Consider the following 24425-nt stretch of genomic DNA (forward strand, 5'->3'; position numbering starts at 1 on the left):
CCCACTCTAATCTATTCCCATCAATGGGCCTTCACGCCAAAGCTGCAGGAAACAGCCTTCACTACCAGCTTGGGCTCTGCTTGTCTTTGGTTTTGAGGACAATTAAAGGCCATTTAACAGTCCTCTTTTCTTTATGAAAGAATTTGTTCTTTTTTTGTGAAGACAGCTAGTTGTCTCACAACTCTCTCGAATACCTTCTAAATTATAAAATTCTTTGTTTTTTTTTTTTTTTTCCTTATCTTTCTGCCTGGCTAGGCCTCCAATTCCAAGAATCAATGAATAACATTCACTAGATTGTGCATACTCTATATGCCATTGTTTGACTCAACAATCTCAAGAATACAACTCTATCTAGGTGTGTTGATACAGGCACTATCGTCCTAGGAACTAGTGAGGTTGAACAGGCAGAGCCCTTGAGCCCAGGAGCTTAAGGCCAATCTGGGCAACATGGTGGTGATACTCCCTTTCATAAACAGCAAACAGTGGGGTCCTAGTGCTGATGAAGCTAAAGAGATATGGGAGTCGTCTTCAAAAGGTTTCAATGAAGGCTTTATCCACAGCAAAGAATTCATGTAAAAAATGATCAGAGATGTCAGAGCATTAAATGTTGCCCAAGTTGGAGGTGAAAAGAAGGAGGCAAAAAAATAGAATGAGTAGAAATGTGGATTGTTACCAGGGTAACATGAGGCCATAAGAATGAAAAGGGAAAGGACTCTAAGAAATGGATGTTGGTGGATGAACCAGAGTCATATGAAATTAGGAGAAAGAAAACATCTTCAGAATTGAGGAAAAAAACCTAATTGAATGTTTATCCTGATTCAAGTCACATTCCTAATGCTATTGGCAAGTTATTCTCTTAAAAACTAAATGATGAAATAAATGAAAGTTGATACCCTGATGACATGGTAATGTAACTAATTGATATTGGTAAGGCTGAAAGATGATTGTCACTGCCTGGAAATACATGTACAAAAACAGTTCTTTACCATATTGTTCAAAGTGTTTAATGAATTTTTGAAGAATATTTATATAAGAAATAGCCATTTAACATACAGAGAAAATCTGGAACTAGGTACAACATTTGGCCTCAGATAGATTTAAGAAGAATATAGGGAATCATTATAAACACAAGCAGGTATATGTGATCTATTCAGGAAAGCAGAAACGTTCAAATATCTTGGTTCTTTAAAAAGCCTTGCTATGAATTCTGAGTTGTAAAGGAATTGAATAATGTACTTGAATGCCAGCTATAGTTCCCAGGAGATGAAGAATGCCCAATAAGCCATCTTGCTGTAATATTACCTATTAGCTCTAGCTGTTTAATCATTCACTCTGAAGATTTTGTACATCTATTATGTCTAATAGTCAGGATTGATGAGACACTATACCAATATTCATGAATTCCACATCCTAGAGGTAGGGAGAGAAGAACAAGGAAGCACATAAAGTGATTGCTCTTTTTTTTTAATCGTGAAAACCACCAAACACACACACACACACACACACACACACACACACACACACACACACACACTCAAAACAAACAACAACAACAACAAAAAAAAAAAAACAAGTAGGGGACAGTGGTACAGAAGACCTTAATGGAGCAATGGGAGAGATGCTTTAACCAGACCTCTAACAGTGCGTCCTTAAAAAAGTAACACGCCATACATGGGAGAAAGCAGAAAACCATTTGAAGAATGTGAGAAAATGCTTTCCACAAAAAGGAAACCAACTGATGAATGATCACAATACTAAGACAAAATTGGGGTTTTAAAGACATTACTGTATTGAAGGGTTACAGAGTATGTGTTAGAGAGCTAAATGAAGAGGCAAGGGCCTAGACTCGGGAGATAGAAACTTGGAGACTTATTTTAGGAGAAGAAGCCATGGGAAACTTTAAGTCCCAGAGTGATGTGATTTTTTATTATACAGCTTTTATAAGTGCCTTGCATTCTGCAAAGGGAATACATTGAGGGAAAGGCAAGAGTCAAAGTAAGAATATAATAAGAAGGTGTTGATGGGGTAGAGGAAAAACAGAATGGAGATTCAAGAGAAACATTGGAAATGATATTGATGGGACTTACTGGAGTGTAGGATATGATAGCTGAGAAAGAGTGCCATGCCAGAGGTGAACAGGGGTCATAAACAGAGAGAAAATTCAGGAGATGGCTCTACTCTAAGGGGCAGTATGTGAGGTATCCAGAAGACACTCAAGTGATGATATGAAAAGTACCCAGTGAAGTTACGGAACATTGACTTGCAATAATGAAGTGACTCGCAGCTACTTGTAAAAACAGGTCGTGAAAAACTGGACATGACCCACTTAAGCATCAAGAATGCACAATTAACCTTTCCCTGAATTAATCTGGAGAAGTTTCTTACTTGAAATGTTCTAGAACAGAGTCAAAGGCTCCTTTGAACAAACTGACAAAGTTAAAACATGTAGCCAAAAGTCTAGCTGCTAGCTGACTTGTAATAGTTTAAAGATGCAATTGGTGAATGGCCACAGTCAAAAGTACTTTCATCCAAGCTTGGGGAAAAGACCACTTTTGTGTTGAATTTTAATTTCAGCCAAACTAGATTTCTCTTTCTGAGACAAGTACGTTTATATAGTAAAGGGATTTTTTTTTCCTTTTCTTTTAGCCTTTAGTTTGGCTTTACTCATTAGAGAGAAAAATTAAATGTAAGTCTCTGAATTGTACCTTTGATGAAGCCAATCGCTGGGAATAAAAGATTAAATGCATTGACTTTTCTGGCTACAGAAGCTAGCTATGTTTTCATTTTCTCTCAAAAGCTTTAAAGTCATTTCCTTGAACAAAATTAACCAACTACGCACTTTGAGAACCTTTCACAGGACCTTTTATGAGTCTTCTTTTTTTTAAGGTCCATTAAGCCAAGATGGCACTTTCCCATCTATATTTTAAGTTGTGCTTTCCTTTTTATTTTTCAGAGACAATTTGGTGAGCACAAATTATTCAAATGCTATTTCTAGCTTAATCCTAATACTGAAAACTGCTTAAACTAAACAGACTTTTTTGAATTAGTAATAAACACAAGGAGAGATGATAAGGTAGATCCAAGCTGCCACTGATCTCTCCTACACATTCACACACATCGAGGGACAAGAAAAAAATCATTATTCTTGATGCACATATAAAATAATTTGAATCTTTTATGTCATGTCTAGCTTGTGTTCTAACGGGTCTTTTAGTAACCATTAGTATGTACCAAAAATGGTCATTCACATGCTATTCCAGAGAGGTTGATGCTGTCTTTGCCTTCCATATGTGATAAGTTTAAATAGTTTTCTGCGCAAATGGATGGAGCTGGATTTAAATAATTTTTTTCTTTGTAGCTTTTTCTACTATTCTATATCTGCTTGGGGGGGGTGAGGGTTAGGACTGAGAATCAGCCTGTAGGAGAGGACATATTGATGAGATGGCCAAATAAAAGTGTTCTTGGTGCAGCTTTGGGAAATCCACTAGTATTCCCAAATTTGGAATTTCTCTGTGGGAATGGGAGCTGACATTTCTTTATTTCTAGTTTCTGCTGATAACTGTTGCAGCCCAAACTCTCTGTCCCTTACAGTTGGAGATGGGACGGCCAGTGAACTATGGGGATAGAAATCCCATGATTTTCAGCATAACTTTCCTTAGCAGTAACTGAAGTATTCCAGAAAACCAAGGGAGAAATTCTAGAAAGAAGAAAATATGATTTCCAGGAGATAAGGAGAGTCCTGTTTGTTTTAAGGATGTTGAAGATCATTGGGCCTTTTGCAGTCAGTTTCAGTGGCTGTCTCTGCGGTTGCTATGTGCCTAACGTCCTTGGTCCGGTAATAGACGATCACCTCCACTGTGATTTCTTCTCCTCTGTCAGACCTAACAAAAGATACCATTATAAATGTTCAATAATAATAATAATAATTAGTATCGTTTCTCATCGTCATCCAATCAACTCCCACTGACAACTTGCTATACTCCAGTACAGTGTTTGTGAAGAGAGAGCCCTGTCTACTAAGAAAACCCAGTCCTCTGTTTAAGGCTTCATTTCTGGTGATTTCTAACATTCCTACCCTTGCCATATAATGAAGATTCAGCTCCTAAAACATTGCTCCTCTTTAAAATATGGGGACCTGTCAATATTGGACACACACACTTCTTTGGCAATGGCTAGGCTGATCTGAGCAGTGTTAATGTCTTATTGGTCCCTGAATCACTTCCAAATTATAAAATCCTCCACTACTCTAGGCTGTTTCAGATCTAAGAATTTTATTCCTTTTAGAACAGCTGTTGCTCCTACATATCTGAGTTGGCAACCCCCATGCCTGTATCTCTAACCCACACAATCCAATGTATTATTACCTGTCTGATAGGTAAGGTGAATTTGAAATACAAAGTTCCATATTACTATTGAATGTGTGAATGAAGGGGGAAATCAGCAATCAGGATAACATCTCACAGATCTTGCCACAAACAGTGGAAGAACTTTTCCTTAGAAAGCTGAAAAATTGCCTCTCAATAAATGACTCAAGTCAGGTTTTGAATTCAGGACTATCCATTCCAAAGTCCACATTATTTCCATTACACAATGAAAAATAATGCTATTAAACAAAATGGAAGTCAACATGGTTTTGAAAAAAGTGCCTCGATTCCATTTCTCAAAACTTCCAACTATGAAAAAATTCAAATAGGTCATGTACCAAAAGTTGATTGTCATTGTTTAATTGTGTCCTATTTAAACTACCTCTACCAGTGACTTGACCAGAAAATAATATTATATTTGTGTAAAATATAATATAGAGAAATGGCTTAGAAGTTAAGAACATTGGTTGCTCCTCTGGAGAACTCAGGTTTGATTTCCAGCACCCACATGGTGGCTCACAACAGTCTATATGTCTAGTCCCAGGGCCTGTGATGTCCTTTTCTTGTCTCCATGGGCACTGCAGACATGTGGTATATAGCCACATATGCAGATAAAACACTCCTACATATAAAATAAATAATGTAATTAAAAATATATTTCATTATGTATGGTCATTTATGTACCAAATCACTGTGATCAGAAAATTTCCATACATAAATAGTGTGCTATACCCCATGGTTAATTTAGTTTCTTAAGCAACAACTATTTTCCAATAAAAATGATCAAATAAAAATAGACAAAAATATATTTCTAGAAAGAAAAACATTTAAAGTATACACGATTTAAGATATGCATAAAATATGAAATAGCCAACCTAATTTATAAATCTGCTATCTCAGAATTACAATTTGAGTGTGTGTGTGTGTGTGTGTGTGTGTGTGTGTGTGTGTGTGTGTGTGTGTGAGAGAGAGAGAGAGAGAGAGAGAGAGAGAGAGAGAGAGAGAGAGAGAGAGAGAGAGAGAGATAGATTAAAGATCCATTTTTGGCAATTTTCAAGAGCAAATATATTAGTATTAACTATAGTCACCTTGCTGTACACTAGACACCCAGGAGTTTTTCACCCTGGATAAGTGATTCTTTGACCAACACCTTCCCATTTTCTGATACCTTAGTCCCTCATACTTATGATTCTATTCTTTGATTTTTATGACTTTGACTTTTAAAGATTTCTCATATTAGGGAAATAGTGAAGTATTTTTTCCTATGTTAGGCTTATTTCACTTAGCATATCTTCCAGTTTCAGATGTGTGTGTGTGTGTGTGTGTGTGTGTGTGTGTGTGTGTGTGTGTGTATGCCTATACTACATTTCCTTTAACCATTCACCATCAATAGAGACTTGTGTTGATTCTATTTTTCTACTCTAAATATCAGCTCACTAACCATAAGGAAATGTTTACAATAAAGAGCAACACTGATGTAGAGTAATATAATAAAGTTGATCTCTAGGAAATGAACTATAATCCAAACCACTGATTCTCAACCTTCTGAATGCTGTGAACTTTTAATACAGTTCCTCATGTTGTGGTGACCTTCAACCATAAAATCATTTTTGTTTCTGCTGCATAACTGTACTTTTGCTACTGTTAGGAATCATAGTGTAAATATCTGTGTTTCACAATAGCTTGAGAGGTCATGACCCAGAGGTTGAGAACTACTTATCCAGATTAATGTAGAAGTTGATAGGCATTCTTTCAAAGAGGAAACTTATATAGATGCTAAATTCCCATAGAAAGATGGATGTGAGTCTTGCGCTCAGTTCTGAAAGTTAAGATGGGGCTATAAGAAAGGATGGAGCCGGGCGGTGGTGGCACACACCTTTAATCCCAGCACTCGGGAGGCAGAGCCAGGCGAATCTCTGTGAGTTCGAGGCCAGCCTGGGCTACCAAGTGAGTTCCAGGAAAGGCGCAAAGCTACACAGAGAAACCCTGTCTCGAAAACAAAACAAAACAAAACAAAACAAAACCAAAAACAAGAAAGGATGGAATAGAGGGTGTGAGAAGTTTTTATAAAATGAGAATTGAGATGAACCCTGGAACTGTAATTTAAAACTTTCAGTATCAGATACCTTGCTTAGTGTATCACAACCAGACTGCCACCAACTCCTGGCTTGAGATCACTGCAGCCTATGTAAAGACTACTGTGATTCAGAAGGTTATTCACTCCCAAATAAAAGAACCCAGGAAATGAACTCATCATCTTGGACCAATTAGCAAAGAAATCATCTACGATTATAAAATAAAATGCCATAGAAAACAATTTTAATGATTTCTGTAAAATATACCATTAATGAGAAAAATTTATGTGAGAATATAATAATGGTAATGGTTTACTCTTTGCTATCCTTAGCTTTAGTTTTACAGCCAAATTAAGAAAGTTTTAAGAACTTTTAATCTTTTCAATTTTAGCTGATATGATGTGAACCTGCTGTTGATTAAAATGAAGATTGAAGCAGAACCCAAAAAGGTTTTATAATTTTTCATTCAAATGATATGGCCAGTATTATATTTTACCAATGCTTTTAATCATTTGATCATACATCACATGAAAGTGCCACCTTAGGCCCAGAGCCACAAGAAGCATGAAAAGCAAGTCGAGCTTCCACTGGAAGAGGGGATGCCAAGGACCACATTGCTCATCGGCACTCTTCACTACTGTGTGCCATAGGTGCCTGCAGGGGCTGGCATGAGGGTAGTTTGGACAGATTCCTCCAAAAAGATTTCTTAGTTCACTAGTACATGTGACCCTTAAGTATCATCTCCACAGTAAAACCTCAACAAATACAATTTCCAAAAAGTCTGGGAAATGTGGAATGGTTCATAGCAAATCAAAATGATGTGATAAAGGCTATGACCCCAGGATTTATGTTTTTAAAATTGTGAAGGTAATTCTTATAGTGCGTGTGTGTGTGTATATCTTGAGGTTTTCTTTTTTGTTGTTTTGAATTTTGTATTGTTTTCCTTTTTTATTATAATTGCATCACTTCCTCCTTCCCTTTTCTCCCCCAGACCTTCCCATATACTCCTTTTTGCTTCTTTTCAAATTCACGGGCTATTTTTTTATTAATTGCTGTCACTTAGATATTCTTACACTACAGAAACACAACCTGCTCAATCTGTATAATGGTACTCAGGTTTGTTGTCCAGGCTGACTGTTTGGTATTGGATAATCAGCTGGTGTACTCTTCTCTGGGAAAGACTTTCTCCTGCCCTCAGCATTCATTTGTGGCCCGTAGTACTTTGGAGAGAATAAGGACTTCCCTGCTCCACATTAGCGTGTCTGTTGTTTTTGTTGTTTAGTTCATGTATAGGTAGCCTTGTTAGTGAGACTTTCTAAACAGAGTTTCATAGTGTAGTCTATGCTGGCCCAAGAGTCACAGAAATCCACCTGCCTTGCCCCTTCCCTAGTGTAGGATTATAGGCAAACCTCACCTCACTATTTTAAGGTTTTCTTAGTCACCGAGGATTGCCACTGACACATAGGTCAGTTTAGTCATGAGTTCAGTGGTGGTGCTTGGGCTTAATAATATATAAAAAACTATCTGCCTCCAATTGTGTTGTGAGGTCTGATGTTCTACAAATTGTAATGTGCATTATTGTTTACAGTTAGTTTCTTAAGCAATTGCATCCCTGTTGTTAATTTATTTTACCAGACTCAGTAAGTGTATCTTCTTGGCTTTATTTAAGCTTTTGATATGCAGTGAGTCAGAAAATCAATTAGGAGTACTGAAAGCCAAGGCTTACTTATGAGTAACCACCACAGATTTCTTAACACGAATTTACACTCCTAAGAGCTCTAGTTTATTCTTAGTATTTGGTCAAATTCTGGAAATTGAGGTTATTTATAATAGAGTGCCATCTAACAGAATTCTTAGGTGTATTTAGTGACCAAGATACCATGTTTTTCATCTTTGATAAACATTGAATCAGAACTGTGAATATATAAATAAATTAAAAGCAGCTGCTATTGTAAATGAATGTTATGTGATCCAAATAAAACAATACATGTCACATTTGTAGAGTCAGCTTAGGACCTCACGATATATTCTGAAGGTAGGAAGTGGGTAGAGGGGTGAAGGGGTCAAGGTGGAGCAACACTGAGGATGCTTATCTCTCCAGGTGAATCTAGAGCAATGATTTCAATACCATGCTCTGTAAAAACGGCTCAGCAGGGAGAGTGCATGCTGCTCTTCCAGAGGACCTGAGTTCTGTTCCCATGACCCGGATCAGGTGGCTCACAACCACCTGTAACTCTAGCTCAAGAGGCCTGAAGACTTCCTCTTAGATACATATCTCATTGCTACAACAAAATACCTATCACTGTTGAATTATTTGGTTGTCTTTTCAGGCATGTCAGTCTTGCCTCATGATATTAGATTTGTCGTTACACCCATGTGAATTTGGTATTGTTTTATTTTCTTAAATAACTTGACACTTCATTATGCAATTGGCAGATATATAAAATATGGAAATTTCATTTTGATTAACAGTCTAAAGCCACTTTATCTTACTGTTACACAGCATACCTTTGAACCTTTAGCCTACTTGTATTTCTATAACGTGTATCTCCAAAAGAGAGCTTATAGTTGTATCTTTAAAAGTTCTCTATAACCACTTTTACCTTTCATTTGTTGAATTCTTTCATTTTCATTTGTTTAATTCTTTCATATTTAATGTTGTTATTATTGTGGTTGCATAAGTGTGATGGGTAGTTTTCTCAGTGTGACATAGTATCAAATCACCGGAGAAGTGTCTTAATGAAGAATTGTCTAGGTCAGATTGGTTAGAGGACTACTCTACCTAGGAGCAGTCATGTCCTTTTCTGTCTTAGGGTTTTTATTGTGGTGAAGAGACACCACATGAGCATGGCAACTCATAAAGAAAACACTTAATTGGGGTGGTTTGCCTACAGTTTCAGAGATTCAGTCCATTATCATCATGAGGTGGAGTATGGTGGCATGCAGGCAAACTTGGTGCTACATCTTGAGATGCTACATCTTGCAGACAATGGGAAATAAACTGACTCACTGGGCTATATCAAAGCCTACCCCCACAGTGACATACTTTCTCCAGCAAGGCCACACCCACTCCATCAAAGCCAAACCTCCAAACAATGCCATTCTCTATGAGATTATGGGGACCAATCACATTCAAACTACCAAATCCTTCCCTTTTTATTTCTTTCTTTTATTCACACATTTACATCCATAAAACAGCATCAGCATTAAATAAAAAACATTTTAAAAGAAAAATCTGGCTCTGCAGATGACGATTGAGTCTGGACATGAACAAGTGTTAGTTTGCATCAGAACTCTCCTCTTGGTGACATCGTTACATTGAATTCAGTGTCGCAGACCATGGTTCATTCCCTTTTTAACCATAGCATTGGAAAGGCATCAACCCTCCCTTGTGGTAACAATTACTAAAGGATGGAGGTTTGTGAATTCCAGAAAGGGTGATAAATATAAAGAAAGAGGAGCTGGGGATTTGTATAAGCTTGATGCATGACAGGGAAATGAGAAGAGAAAGCAGACACATCCAGGATTAGTGAATAGCACAGGGTTACTTCATTTACAAGGCTGTGATCAAGAAGAAAAAATGATGGAGACTTAATGTGTCTTTGGTATTTAGGGCCATTTTAAAATTATGATCTTTGATTCCACTTTTGCTGGCTCTCTACCCCATCTGGGAGATACACGAGCCTCTCCTTGTCATGTAAAGTCTGGCTCTTTTCTCTTAATTTCACCAATCTGCCATGAAGAGAAGAAAGAATGGCACAGGGTGAGTCCAAGAATGACAATCGAAAAAGTCCTCTGAGTTGCAAGACCAAGAGCTCTCTCCTCCACAGCTGTAGAAGACCAGGCAAAATAGCCCTCAGTAGGTCCAGCAAATAGTCTCACTGATCGTTTACTTTTTGCTGGATGTAGCCCCAAATAAGGAATGCCCTGGCTGGTAGCAAAGTCAGTGAAAGAGTATGGAGTATAGCTGAACATCTCAGAATCATGTTGTTGTTTGTTTAAAAAAGGAAAACACACTTCTATTCCTGTATCTCTCTATGTATTTTTAATTGGGCATCTTGGACCAGCAGGCACAAAGTACTTCCATTTCCTCCACACTTATATTAAATTCTCTCAAATTATCCTGTTGATCCAATGAAGCCAACGAGAGGAGAAAGATCACAGGAAACGGAAGAGTCAGGGAGAAAACACTCAGAGGCACTGCTCTCTACTCTTGGGTAAGCGGATGCAACCCGTGTGTGATTCTGCTGTGGAGCAAGGCCTCTAGGATGTGCAAACGACACACCACACAGACCCAAAAGACTGTCGAGAGATCTGGCTTGTCCTTGCCGCTCACCAGTGTCACCTTAGGTAGGGCAGGGCAGGCACTATCTCTGGTGTCCTCCTTACCTGCAAAATGGAGATAACAAGAAAACCTTCTCTGCCGTCTGCCTGGGCTTTTTGCAAGATACAAATAAAACAATACATTAAGAAACAGTTGTGTACAATCCACTGGGCTTCAAACAGTGACCCACCCTCTCTCCCACCCTCCCTCCCACCTTTCTCCATTTCTAATAGCAAAGGGATATGTGTTTATGAAATCCGCAGACTTAAAAACCACTATTATTCAATAAGTTCAGCCTTTTCATCCATTTAATATGTAACCTGAGTTAAATTCTGCTAGCAAGATTAATATGATTTTACCTTTTGTGTCTTTCTAGCATTTCTGGGACTTCTGTAGATAGGTTAATAAGTTGAGAAACAGTAGAAGACAATGAAGAGAATAAAAAAAATCAATAGAAAAGTTAATTAAATTAAGGACTGGCGATCAACATGATTTATTAGCCTTTGGAAAAATAGGTTAATACAGGTTTAATACTTTATCATCATGATGCAGGTATGTATACCTGCATCAAAATACATATTTTTTAATGTTTGCCTCAAATATAATGTATTAATTGTGACACTAGGGAATATATGATTTAAAATAATGTTGTTTGGTGGACCTTTGAATTGTCGTCTTTCAGGAAACTTGCAACTATACTAAGAAAACAACTGATGCTGTCTTGATTCCCCTCAATCTATTGCCAAGGAAAATAAGCTCAGAGAGGTTGGATCTCATCACAGCCTTTAGGTTCAGGACTATCAAAGGATTGACTCAGCCAGGCAAACAAAACAAAAACCCATTCTCAAAATGGCTTAGTTGCTTGACCATGCAGTGTAGGAAACAGATTCTTTTGTTCTGACTGCATTTTGGAAACAAACCCCAGACACCTAGGTCAAGAGAGTCCTGCCTTTTAAGGGACAACGAAGCAGAAAGTACAGACAATTCCTGTGTAGAAGAAAATAATAAAAAAGGAACATAACAGGGATTTGAATAAAATAAGACAGTGGCATAAAACCTACTTGAAACTTTTAAAACTAGACATCTGTGGCTCAGGAAACCCATTCTATGGCTGTGTGTTTAGGGGCTGGTTATGTTAGATGTGTGCCTGTCCACAAGCTTGACATATAACAAATATGAAAAAACCACTCTTAGAAGGCATAAGAAAAAAGAACTATAGCCAAAAAAGGAAAAGGAAGGATGCTAAAATGGAGATGCTGTTTAACTGATGAGATTGCAAGTGCATTTTGTGGGTGACTGTGACCTCTGGTGTTAAGCTAGGGGAATTCCAGCACTTGCTTGCCTTAATGGAAGAAAGGGGGAGATATCTCAGTGTGAAAGCTTCTCAATGGAAACCACAGATCATTGCTTGAAGTATCATTTCCTTTTCCTCCCTCTCTCCTTTCCCACTTACTCGAAGGTGTAAGTGCAAAACACCATCCACATGAAAAGCACTGTCTGTTGGCTTTAATTGCTTCACTTCGCTGTGTTTATTTCTATAACCCTATATAACAGTGGTTCTCAACCTACTGCAGCCCTTTAATACATGTTGGAAAGACCACCAACCATACAATTATTTTTGTTGCTGCTTCATGACTGTTATTTTGCTACTGCTAATAATGTAATCCTAATGTAAATATCTGTTTTCCAATGGTCTTTGGAGGTCAAGACCCACAGGCTAAGAACCACTGCTCCATAGGAACACATTCCCACAAAGTCAGAGTCACTATAATTTAAACGTTTGCATGTAAACTTATGAGAAGCATCTACCAGAGCAACACTGATAACAAGGATGTCTTAATCTGGCACCTGTCATGACATATGGCATTTGTCAAAGGTGCCTGAGCATCTTTCAGACTAAAGATGAAACAATGGCTGCCTTTCTAAGCCCGTGGTTTTCACCACGAAAGGGCTTCCAGTCTGCCTCAGGCACAGCATGTGTTAGCTGTGCTCACCTTACTCCAATGGAAGGACAGTGAGGGTCTCATTGGCCTGATCTCCATCTCTCTAGTCATAGTGACTTTCGTGTTATTATTTTATAAACTCTTATGTTGGCCATGCTGAAGTTAGGTCAGTCTGAGCTTCGGTGTTCCTGAGATCCCATTTCCTTTAATTTGTACATCTTCTTTGAGAAAAGTGAGGACCCGTGTCTCAGTAACCCAAAGTATACACACATACACACAGAGAGAAAGAAGTGTGTGGAGAGGAGCACAAGGTTCAATATTGTTCACCCTTTTGTTTCTGAAGCCCGTGGGAAGCGTTGACTGTGGTATTTGAGAAAGTCAGCTGAAGCTCAACACAAGGGGATGCAGCTTTTGTTTTCCGTATGACATTTTCATAAGTCTAGAACCTTATGTATAATTTAAAATGAGTAGCAGCTATTGTGATATTTGGGGAGACATCTCTAAAATCTTTTCTAAATTTATGAGCTGCTGGTGATGAGCATATTAATTTTTGATATACTTCTTTGAAGTATTTAGAGATAAAGATGAGTCAAACATTTCACTCAGTCATCTAACGAGGAGCAATGAAAAGAAGCCTGTACAATTTGCTGTGAAGTACACTAATAGATATTGGGTGGATTTTATGCTGGAGTTAAATTTTTTTTCCAGACTTAAGGGTGAATAATTTGGAAGCTTTCATTTTAAAGTCCATGTATTTCTGTATGCGTCACTGTACCCGGCCCTTTGTTTTTCAAGACAGTAACCTCCTATAGCCCAGGCTGGCTTCAGACTTCAAGACAGTGACCTCCTATAGTCCAGGCTGGCTTCAGACCCACTGTGTATGTGAGTGTGGCTTTGAACTCTTTTCCCTCTTGCCTCTGTCTCCCAAGTGTAGGGTCTCAGATATGCACAACCACGCCCTTCTTTCACTGGAATGATTTTCTGTAGTAATGTGCCTCATATGTGCATTTGTGCACTATCAGATGCCTTCAAAAGATCAACAAATTTCTTCATTTTAAACACTATTTGTTTCCCACATTTGAGATATAAATAAAAAAATCACAATAGATAATAAGAATAATGCCTTTGATTTTTAGCCACTAACATCCAATTTTTAACCAAGATCATTTAGAAATTCAAGCCCCGAGTATTCATTATCTCCTGTCAAGGACTATGGCTCTAACGGCAATTCTCTCCCTTTTTTTTTTCCTTTTCCTTCTTAATCTATTTGCTTGTGTGCACGAATATTTTCAATTGCTTAACACACTTGCAAAGAATATCCAGAAATAAATTATTCACTCAATGGCACTGAGCACAAACACGCACACTTTCAAGCAGATACCAGGTAAGCAACTTTAGGGCAGCTGCTGAGTAGAATGTCAAGAAATTGGATCCAGCTGAGAATTCCAATTACCTAATGAGAGCGATCCGCTTTCGCTTTAATGTGTTGGTCTAATCTGTTAGCAATCTCCATCACAAAAACTAGTGAAATCACAATTTTAAATTGAAACATTTAACTGGCCAATTTCATCTCTCTTTTTTTTTTCCTTTAGGAAGCTAGGAATTTCAATTCACAAATACAAATGTTAGACTTAATGATGGAATATTAATCAAGAGCCCTCAAAAAGACCTCCTACCGTTTTGTTTGTGTATAGCTCAATAAGGACACACCATGGCAAAATTCAAAGTGCAGTTCTACTGGTTTATTAGAGTATAATTAATCATTGTATCTAAGTCGAGTGAAACGCTCTGTCCGAGGGCAGCGATTATTCAGTCGAATCACCACCACGGTATTAACTGGCAGTCAGATGGCTATGGGCATCAGTCAACCTTCACCAGGCCCCTCGCCCAGCCGCTGCAGTCTGGCCATGACAAGGAAGATGCTTGGCGTCTGCGCATTAGTGACCCGCCTTTGCTTTGTGTCTGTACTGCAGGTCTGGAGGAAGAGGAAAACCGGAGAAGCTGGCGGTCTGCGGTGGCTGAGCTGCCCCCAGACCCTGGAACAAGACTCGTCTGCACCACCAAGGTAGCCCTCAGACCTACCCACTCAGGCTGCTGGACCGCCTGAGCGCCCGAGCCCCGGACCCGGAGGCCAGGGGCGCCAGCCCCTCATGTTCCGGAGAACGCGCAAATGTGAGCGGGCGCTAGTGGGGAAAGCCCTCCGCCCCCGCCAGGGGGACCCGGGAAACCCGAGCGGGCTCCTCCCCGGACGCCGGGGATCCCCTCCTCCGGCCCCGCCCCCTCCTCCCCCTGCCCGGGCGTCGCGAGGTTAACCCTGCCCGCGCCGCAACGCTCTCCTCTAAGAGCGGCCGCGCTGCCAGTCCCAATTCTGGGACTTGGGGAGCTAGGCGGCAGGGACAGGTCCCTGCAAGGGGTCGGATATGATCCCTCAGAGGCCAAGCCGGGTATCCGGCGCTGGCTTGCTTCCAACGCTGATACATTCGCATAGGCAGTCGCCAAACTTCTTTCCCCGCTACCCAAAGCCTTGCCCCCGCAGTTCCTTGGCCGGCAGCCTGCAGCCCACTCTCGGCAGGATGATCGGGGGAGAGGGAGTGGGGCGAGCAGGTGCTGTCTTGCGGCCCTACAAGGCGAGAGGGCGGGAGAGTGGCTCGGGTTTCGCACCGTCCTGGCGCCTGCCCCATGACCAGAGCTGCAGTGCCCCAGGCAGGTCATTCGGGCTGGCGTGTCCCGCACCAGTCAGGGGGCCGTGACAGTAGAGCGAGAGGCACCGCTCTCGCTCCCACCTCTGCAGCCCGCCGCTATGCGTGGGGGAGCTCAGTCTTCCCAACCATGGTCCCGGACGCGCGCGATCCGCAGGTGCAACCCCTGCCCTCGAGTGTCCTCACCCCGGCCAGAGCGGGCCTGCGCCCCCCGGGATATTCATTCTGCAGGTTCCCCTCCCAACCTCTCTCACACACATGCTCCCCTAAGCCGCGCGCGCCGCAAACTCAGTCTCGGTCCCCGCAGGTGATGTCATGCCCATTGTTTTGGTGCGCCCAACCAATCGGACTCGCCGCCTGGATTCTACCGGAGCCGGCATGGGCCCTTCCTCGCACCAGCAGCAGGAGTCCCCGCTCCCGACCATAACGCATTGCGCAGGGTGCACCACCGCCTGGTCTCCCTGCAGCTTTAACAGCCCTGACATGGAAACCCCATTGCAGTTCCAGCGCGGCTTCTTCCCAGAGCAGCCGCCGCCACCGCCGCGCTCCTCACACCTGCATTGCCAGCAGCAGCAACAGAGCCAGGACAAGCCGTGCGCGCCCTTCGCGCCCCTCCCGCACCCTCACCACCACCCGCACCTCGCACACCAGCAGCCGGGCAGCGGTGGCAGCAGCCCATGCCTCCGGTGCAACAGCTGCGCCTCCTCCGGTGCCCCAGCGGCGGGGGCGGGGGCGGGGGATAACCTGTCCCTGCTGCTCCGCACCTCCTCGCCCGGCGGCGCCTTCCGGACCCGCACCTCCTCGCCGCTGTCGGGCTCTTCGTGCTGCTGCTGCTGCTCGTCGCGCCGGGGCAGCCAGCTCAATGTGAGCGAGCTGACGCCGTCCAGCCATGCCAGTGCGCTCCGGCAGCAGTACGCGCAGCAGCCCGCGTCCGCCTCCCAGTACCACCAGTGCCACAGCCTGCAGCCCGCCGCCAGCCCCACAGGCAGCCTGGGCAGCCTGGGCTCCGGGCCCCCGCTCTCGCACCACCACCACCACCCGCACCCGGCGCACCACCAGCATCACCAACCCCAGGCGCGCCGCGAGAGCAACCCCTTCACCGAAATAGCCATGAGCAGCTGCAGGTACAACGGGGGCGTCATGCGTCCGCTCAGCAACTTGAGCTCGTCCCGCCGGAACCTGCACGAGATGGACTCCGAGGCTCAGCCCCTGCAGCCCCCCGCGTCCGTCGTAGGAGGAGGTGGTGGCGCGTCCTCCCCGTCTGCTGCCGCCGCCGCCTCTTCCTCAGCCCCGGAGATCGTGGTGTCTAAGCCGGAGCACAACAATTCCAACAACCTGGCGCTCTACGGAACCGGCGGCGGAGGCAGCACCGGAGGCGGCGGCGGCGGCGGCGGAGGCAGCGGGCATGGCAGCAGCAGCGGCACCAAGTCCAGCAAAAAGAAGAACCAGAACATCGGCTACAAGCTGGGCCACCGGCGCGCCCTGTTTGAGAAGCGCAAGCGGCTCAGCGACTACGCGCTCATCTTCGGCATGTTCGGCATCGTGGTCATGGTCATCGAGACCGAGCTGTCGTGGGGCGCCTACGACAAGGTATGGGCTTCAGGGAGCCAGGTGGTTGGGATAGGCGCCGGCGGGAAACCCTTTGCCTGCAGGGTCGCAAGTGTCCCCGAGATCAACAGAGTGCCTCCCGGAGCAGCAGAAGCAGCTAGGACGCACACCCCATAGTCAGCTGAGCAAGCAGGAGAGGAAAGTTCTCAGGGTTATGAGTGTCCACCGCATCCAGGCGTGTTAATACGTGGCTCCTGGAGTGGGTAGAGAAAGCGTGCGTGTTCCTCTCCTGATGCACAAGTTTCGGAGGCACCTGCAAACCTGAAGTGTTTAAACTCCGGAGGAACTTTTCTAGCCTTTAGCGAGCCAGGTGCCTTGTTTTAGTCCTTGATGGTGCAGACCCCGCCGCCAAGCTCGGAGTTTTCCCTTGCACCTGGCTCCTCTCCCTTGGCTTTGAGGCCAAATAATTTGCATCCCAGAACCAAGACAGATTGCCCCCCCACCCCCCACCCCGCACCTGCGTCCCCTACCATGAGTTCAGGTCCACGTGCTCGGAACTGACTCTCATGGCCTGGAAGGTGCTTGAAAGTGCTTCTCTCTTAAAGTGTTCCATCTAACTGTATTGCAGGCGTCGCTGTATTCCTTAGCTCTGAAATGCCTTATCAGTCTCTCCACGATCATCCTGCTCGGTCTGATCATCGTGTACCACGCCAGGGAAATACAGGTAACACAGGCTCCTGGCTATTTTTTTTTTTTTTAAATGACCCAAAGCCTTGCAAACAGTGTAGGGGAGAGGGAAGCAGGGCAGCAGGGGCCTTTCCCAAGCCAGCCGCTATGTCCTTGCTTGAGGTTAGAGGAGACACATGCAGTGTTATGTCAGGAGGACCTGCTCTCTCAGAAAGTTAAAAAAAACAAAACACCAACACAGCGTATACACACGCAGACGCATTTGGTAGAGTCTTAAGATTTTCCCCAACTTCTTTGGGTCGATCCCCTTCCACCAGTCACATGTTTTTAAAGGAGAGATACACACTATCCTGAACCTGTGTGGCAATGTGTGTTCTTCATTGACACACCTTTTCTTAATGAGTAAGTCATTAGGGGAGACCTTGCATGTCGGTATTGCCTATAATTATAATAGAAGAAAATAAGTTCACGGTATCACTAGCCCATATCAACATGTGAAAAACACCACCCCTTTTCTCTAACACACTTTACAGCAGCTTACTTACTTCATAAAGTGTATATAGCTAACTAATTTAGTTGATCATTACCTGCAATCATTGTATTTTAAATGTCACTTGAAGGTTAAGGCCCCTGCCCTCATGAGCTCTTACAACAGGAAAATATTTGCTTTGCTCTCTGTTCAAGCTGACTGCTGTTGATAGAAGCCACTCCAAAAAAAAAGTCTCAGTTGTTTTCTCTAGCCCAGAGTTAACACACAAACACGTATTAAAGTTTGGGGCCTTAAGTAACTAGAGAATTCAAAAATTAGATTGATATTTTCCAGCTTGGAATTTATAAGAATATTTTTGAACCATCCTTGGTCATTGGTAGGACTAGGAAACCTACATGTTTAGGCTGCCTTTGAACATAAAATATTGTATGCATTTGTCGGGCACTTTAATGTCAATTTACATTATTTTCAAATTAGTAATTACTCAATGCACAGTAAGGATAGAAGAATTCAGTCTCTTGGTTTGGTTTGTGTTTGGATTTTTTTTCTGTGTAGACAGGGTTTCTCTGTGTAGCCCTAGCTGTCTTGGAACTCACTTTGTAGACCAGGACGGCCTCAAACTCACAGAAATCCACCTATTTCTACCTCCCTAGTTCTGGGAACAAAAGTATGCCACCATGCTGGGCTGAAGAATTCAATCCTAATGGCTGTCCAAACAGAATAAAGAGAAATCTAACTCCAAGAGAAGAGGGAAAAATGACTTCATTTTTGCTTCCTTGTTTGTTAAACTTTGACAAGTGTGTTTTTTGAAGGGATGAGTTTAGAGAATGAGGGTAAAACCAGAGTATTTGGAGTGAGTAATAATATACTAAGGCACGTGGGGCTGAATTTTAATATTAGGACAGTATATAGAGTCGTCTTTAGTGCAGTCTTCACGACGGTGGGATTTTGAGATTCTTCCAAATGTCTTCCGTGGTGCTTTAAGCCTGAGTCTTATTTTCTTTTTTTCTTTTTTTTTTTTTTTTGGTATTTTTCGAGACAGGGTTTCTCTGAGTAGTTTTGGTGCCTGTCCTCGATCTTGCTCTGTAGACTAGGCTGGCCTCGACCTCACAGAAAAAAGTCATTTTTGCTTGAAGAGTGGAAGATAACAAAGGATTCTTGACTTAGTTTACAGACAGGAACAGTCAGAGGAAATGAGTAGCCTGCTAGATCAGGAGGTAAGAGGCCCAACTTGAAAACAGGTGTTGCCCTCTCCGCTTCCTCTAGCGTTCTTCCTGCTGAGCCTTGCTGCTGCTAGCCAAGAGTCCTGAAACAGAGAGGAATTGATCTGTTTCCCCTCTAAACACACATATTTGATATATGAACGGGGTTGAGCTTAAAATGCTACTTTGAGTTTTTTTCTGGTTTTTAAGAACTAAATGGCTTAGAATGTTTTGCTTGGAGGACGGAGTGGTTTTGTTTAATCCATGATGGCAGGAGAGACCTTGTCAATTATGGCTTTTATGAATCTTAAGCTTTCCTAGTGTGGGGTCTTCCACCCGAAAGCACACAGCTAAATAAACAAGCATTCACCGGGTGGGGGTGGGGGGCTGCTTGTGTTATCCTGAAGAACAGAGGATCTTCTAAAAAACATGAACTTCTAAAGAATTATATAGAGATTTTTTTTCCATAACTCCATTATAAGGGGATCTGCCTAAGATTAATTATGTGTCCTAGAATTTTGATACGGTGTAAGAGCTCTAGAAATGTATAGACACAAATAAATATAAAATATTTTAACAGATTATATTGTGCTTGACACATTGCCCTCGTTTACTAACGTGTGTGTTTCAGTTGTTTTGGATAGATAGTACAGCATAAGGGGTGAAAGTGGGGACAAGGATTGGCCCTCTGGAGAGTACAGGCAGTAAGCTTATTTACCGTTCATGACACAAACATCATAGAATGCTAGGTTTAAAGTTGGGCTTATTTACGATCTATGTGCTGCTGTTAAACCTGCCATGTTTACTATGATTATTACAGTAGAGACTTAGGTAATAATATCAAGTTATGTTGGATACAGCTTTTACAAAAGCTCATTATTTTATCAAGAGGGTTTTCACTTCCACTATTCTTATACAATGCTTCCTCAAAATTAAATAAAATGGGCCAGAGGGCTGACTCAGCAGGTAAGAGCACATACTGCTCTTGCAGACAACTGAGTTGGGTGCCCAGCACCCACATCTGATGGCGTACAACTGCCTATAACTTCAGCTCCAGGGAAATCCAGTGTCTCGGGTCTCTTCTGGCACTAACACTCATGTGCACATACCCACATACAGACACATAATTTAAAAAGTAAAATGTTTTTTAAAGTTCTTAAAAATTTTTTAACAAAATGGAAAGTAACGAATATAGGTGGCAACTCTGAGCTAGAAGTCAAGAAGAACCAGAAAAAGTAGGAAGCGTCTCATTTATCCAAAGAACATAATGCTTTGCCCTGAAGCTCAAAGAAACTGAGTGTATGTGATTATGATCATCATGGAAAATTAGTAGTTGTACCCTTATTTTAATGTTTTTTTTTTTTTTTGTATCACCGTGGGAAATGCATTTCTTTCGTATAGTTTTTTAGGCTAATGGACACTTCAAGGTTTATTATAAAGAATACCAAATATATTGATTTATCTCTGAGGTAAGGTGGCAGGCAAATACAGGGGGTGTGCTGCCATTCAGGGCATGCCCTTGAATGTAACATGTCATAAAAAAAAATGACAGTTTTTATTTTTTACTTTTGGCATATCAGTATGGTGATTAGATAGTGACAGCTAGCCAGGGTGAGTTTCTGGTGCTTGATGTGTTTTTCCACTATATTCAGGAAAAGTGGTTTAGCTGATGTCCTGATGTTCTGTCCACGAGAATCCCTTAATCAAGCCTGGGGAGGCCCTGACATTTTCAACGGAGAACCTTGGAAAGCAAGACTCAGTGTGACCTTTGATAAAATGTTTATACACGATGTGGCAACATAAAATGGTTCAGGTGACTCATGGGTAGAAGTGTTTGGATTAAAATAGTGTGATGGGGAGGCTTTAGATCAGAAGAACCGAGCACAGTACAATTCAGCTTTGGGGTCATTTTTTCAGTACCACAGACAGCTCAATGCATGGGCTACCTATATAGTTCATTTCACTAATTACTTTCACTCCTCACAACCAAAAATGAAATTACCCTCATTTTTTTTAATTTGTCAGCAATGCTTATATAGAATCCAACAGAATGGGGAAGGTCTCTAGCTCAGGAGATATTGGACTTTTTCAAATGCCTATTTGGCTTTGCGTTCTGCATCAATCAGCAAATCCAGAGAGGAAAAAAGAAATGCAGGAATAAAGTGAATATATAAATAAACAAACTGTAATACATGCTTATGCAATCACCATCTTTTGACAAGTCCAAATGACTATAAGGGTTGTGATTTATTCAATTGGAAACTTGTTGTGATACCAAATGAACAACTTTCTGCCTCCTCATGCCTCAAGGTTAAGAGCAGAGGCATGATTTCTGGAGCCATTTCTTTGTCCTCACCCTGCAGTAGGGCTGGAGATATTTTTTTTTTTTTTTTGACAGAATAAATATAAATGAAAGTCTTTAAGAAAGTTCAAATACAGTGTTCATTTACTCTCTTCAACTTTATCTCCCTACCATTTTTTCTCATGGCAGTAACTTTATTATAAAAATGAGTTGTTTAGAATTCTTTTAGATTTGCCAAAACAAGATTGTAAAGTGAGAAAGGAAGCCCCTTGGAGTGCTACATGGTCTTTCTGGTTCTTACGGAATTCAGAAGACTGGCAGGTCCTGTACTTTAAATTGGAAAGGATTTTTCCTTTGGTAATATAATTACATGATAAGTAGCACTCGGGAAACATTTAGTTTTCTTTGGATCATTTATAATGGAATTTCTCTGCATCTCTTTCAATCTCGGTTTTCAGAGATGAATGATCTAGTTCTATAACTGGAAACATTGAAATTAAGATTTCTCTTCACTTGTGAACATGACTCCGCAGAGGAGGAGGGCTTACTGAGGATGGGGTCTTAGTGACCTGCCGTCCCCTGGGCAGTGGGGGGAGGTGGTGGGGAGGGGAGGCTCGCCTTCTCACTGGCTGGTAGGCCTGGTGTTCTCCCTGTAAAGGAGGAGAGACATTGGCTTTCCCACTTACTTCTACAGGGAGCATGCAGATCCTCCTAGACCATGTGGAAAATACCCCATGTAGTCTTTGTTGTTTTTACAAAATAATAAATACTAGTAGTAAACATAATCCCAACAGCACAGAAGACTTTAGAGAAAACCAAAAAAGTTACATTCTTTGGACACTTAGTCTGTTTCTCAGAGGCAACCACTTTTAAGTGTCTTTCGCATCCCCTTTGGATTTCAAAATCAAATATTTAGAAGTAGCTATATACATATACAGCTTGCTTTTAATCCTTAATGCACTTTGGAGGTGTTTCCCATCAGTCCCTAGTGACCTGGCTCATTCTTTCCTTGAATAGCTGGATCATATCCTATTTTATGATGTGTTGTGGATTTCTTTGTCAGCCCTGTGATGAGTGCTGATGAATAATTTGGAGTTTTCTAATTTTTTCTAGCATATATACATATATATTAATATATACTATATATATAGTATGTAATATGTTCTAATAATTTATTATAATAACTTATCTATATTGTTCTTATATATTGCATATTTAATATATATGTATATGCATGAGAATGATTTATTCTAGCAGCAATATTGCTGACTCAGTAATAGGACCAGAGGTGTAGCTCAGTGCCCAGCCTTGACAAGACCCCATGTTTGAGCCTTGGCACCAAAAAAACCCTTTAGACAGACCAGTGCCTCTGTCCCTGCTTTCTTGAATGTTATTATTCTTCCACAACAAGCTGAATCCTGGATGTTATAAGAGAGACTTTATTAGTTTTTTTTCTTTTCAAGGACTAAAAAGCTTATTATCTTCTTGAACAAAATATTTATAGGTAAAAATGTTTAGAAAGGACCTCACAGGCTTATTTGCAACTACTTTGTTATATCCATCAGGCAGTATATTACCTCGTATCCCTGAAATTGTATAATCATTGTAAAGATGTGGTCAGAAATGAATACTTTGAAAATTTGTATTGTTTGACTTTAAAAATTTTGAATGAGGTTAGGGAAGGGGAAGAAGACTAAAAAGTTAAAAATTATCTTAGATTGGCCTTAGGTTCTGTTGTATCTATAAAGTAGATGGAAGCTGTAGCTACAGGATGACTATTTGGCTCCACAGTTGCTGGGGTGGAAGCTGCCTTGCTCCGTCATGTGATTAGCAGCTCAGTGGCGGATTCTATATTGCCCACAGTCTCCCTGTCAGTAGCAGTGACACTCTGAAGCCTTTTGACTAGGTGTATACTGCAGTAACAAAATCACTCAGGACGAATTTTCTCCACCCGCCTGTGTAAAGATCTCTGCATTATTAATGGGTGTGACACTAAATAATGTGATCCTGGTGTGTTTACAGAGCAGCATCACAAATGAATGGAGAGGACAGCTTCAGGTTTACCACTAGTGGCTGGGCCTGACCAGCTATCCCTTTTTGGGGACACTTTGTGTGTAGCTCGAAGGAAGGGACACTGAGGGCTGTCATTGTCCCAGACCACACTTGTCAGAGCAGGCTAAGGAAGCCTGCATTGATTTAATGCCAGCGAAATCATGTTTGGTCAGAATGTGGTTTTATATGGATGCTTTTAGCGAGGATTTCTTCATGTCAGGGAATAATATGTTATTCGTTACTTTAAAACATATCTCAACCCAAACTTCCTTAAGAATTCTGTTGATAAAACAAGAAGGGACTGACCTTAGTCACGTATTAGTCCAGCATTGTACCCAGCATGAGAATATCCTTCATATCATCTTGATAAAAGTATTTAGCCAGTTCCTGTGTGAGCATACTTCCTGGAAGGTTGTCTATTCCATCATTAAGCAACAGTTTTAAAAATATGGAAGGGGCTCCGGAGGATTTTCTTCATGAAGTCCGGTTTTATTCAGTCCATGATCAATGTTTTGAAGTTTTCCTGTCAAGCATGGTGATACACATCTGTTATCCCAGCACTCAGGGGACACAGTCAGGAAGATTACTGGTAAATTCAAGGCCAGCCTGGACCAGATAGTGATGTTAAGTCTACTTTGGGATACATAGAAAACTCCTGTCTCAAAATATAAAAGCAAACAACAACAAAAAAAGAAAATTTAAAACAACAGTAATAAAACTTTGAGCTTTCCAAATGCAA

General features: G+C 41.5%; 1 protein-coding gene and 1 long non-coding RNA gene across 6 annotated transcripts in view; one reads left to right on the forward strand and one right to left on the reverse strand.

The window, feature by feature from the left end:
• Kcnn2 (potassium calcium-activated channel subfamily N member 2) overlaps positions 1-24425 on the forward strand; it is a 385056-nt gene that overhangs the window by 235838 nt on the left and 124793 nt on the right. For 2 of the 5 annotated variants that reach the window (XR_008219161.1, XM_052742128.1), the window contains exons 3-5: positions 14680-14878; positions 15713-16995; positions 17582-17677. Coding sequence is in view for 4 of the 5 variants with exons in the window: in XM_052742128.1 (XP_052598088.1) it covers positions 14857-14878; positions 15713-16995; positions 17582-17677 (1401 nt within the window). In the remaining variant the exon portion in view is untranslated. Of the gene's footprint in view, positions 1-14668; positions 14879-15712; positions 16996-17581; positions 17678-24425 lie in introns of those variants that run through there. The other 3 variants (XM_052742130.1, XM_052742131.1, XM_052742129.1) reach the window with 3 other exon arrangements.
• LOC128112789 (uncharacterized) lies at positions 14434-15716 on the reverse strand. The gene is made up of 2 exons (XR_008219163.1): positions 15592-15716; positions 14434-14681 (listed from the first exon to the last, which is right to left on the reverse strand). It is a non-coding gene; the product is annotated as an uncharacterized LOC128112789 (long non-coding RNA).

The sequence above is a fragment of the Peromyscus californicus genome, unplaced genomic scaffold (genome assembly GCF_007827085.1).
Source record: "Peromyscus californicus insignis strain IS unplaced genomic scaffold, ASM782708v3 Scaffold_17__1_contigs__length_78620276, whole genome shotgun sequence".
Classification (NCBI taxonomy): domain Eukaryota; kingdom Metazoa; phylum Chordata; class Mammalia; order Rodentia; family Cricetidae; genus Peromyscus; species Peromyscus californicus.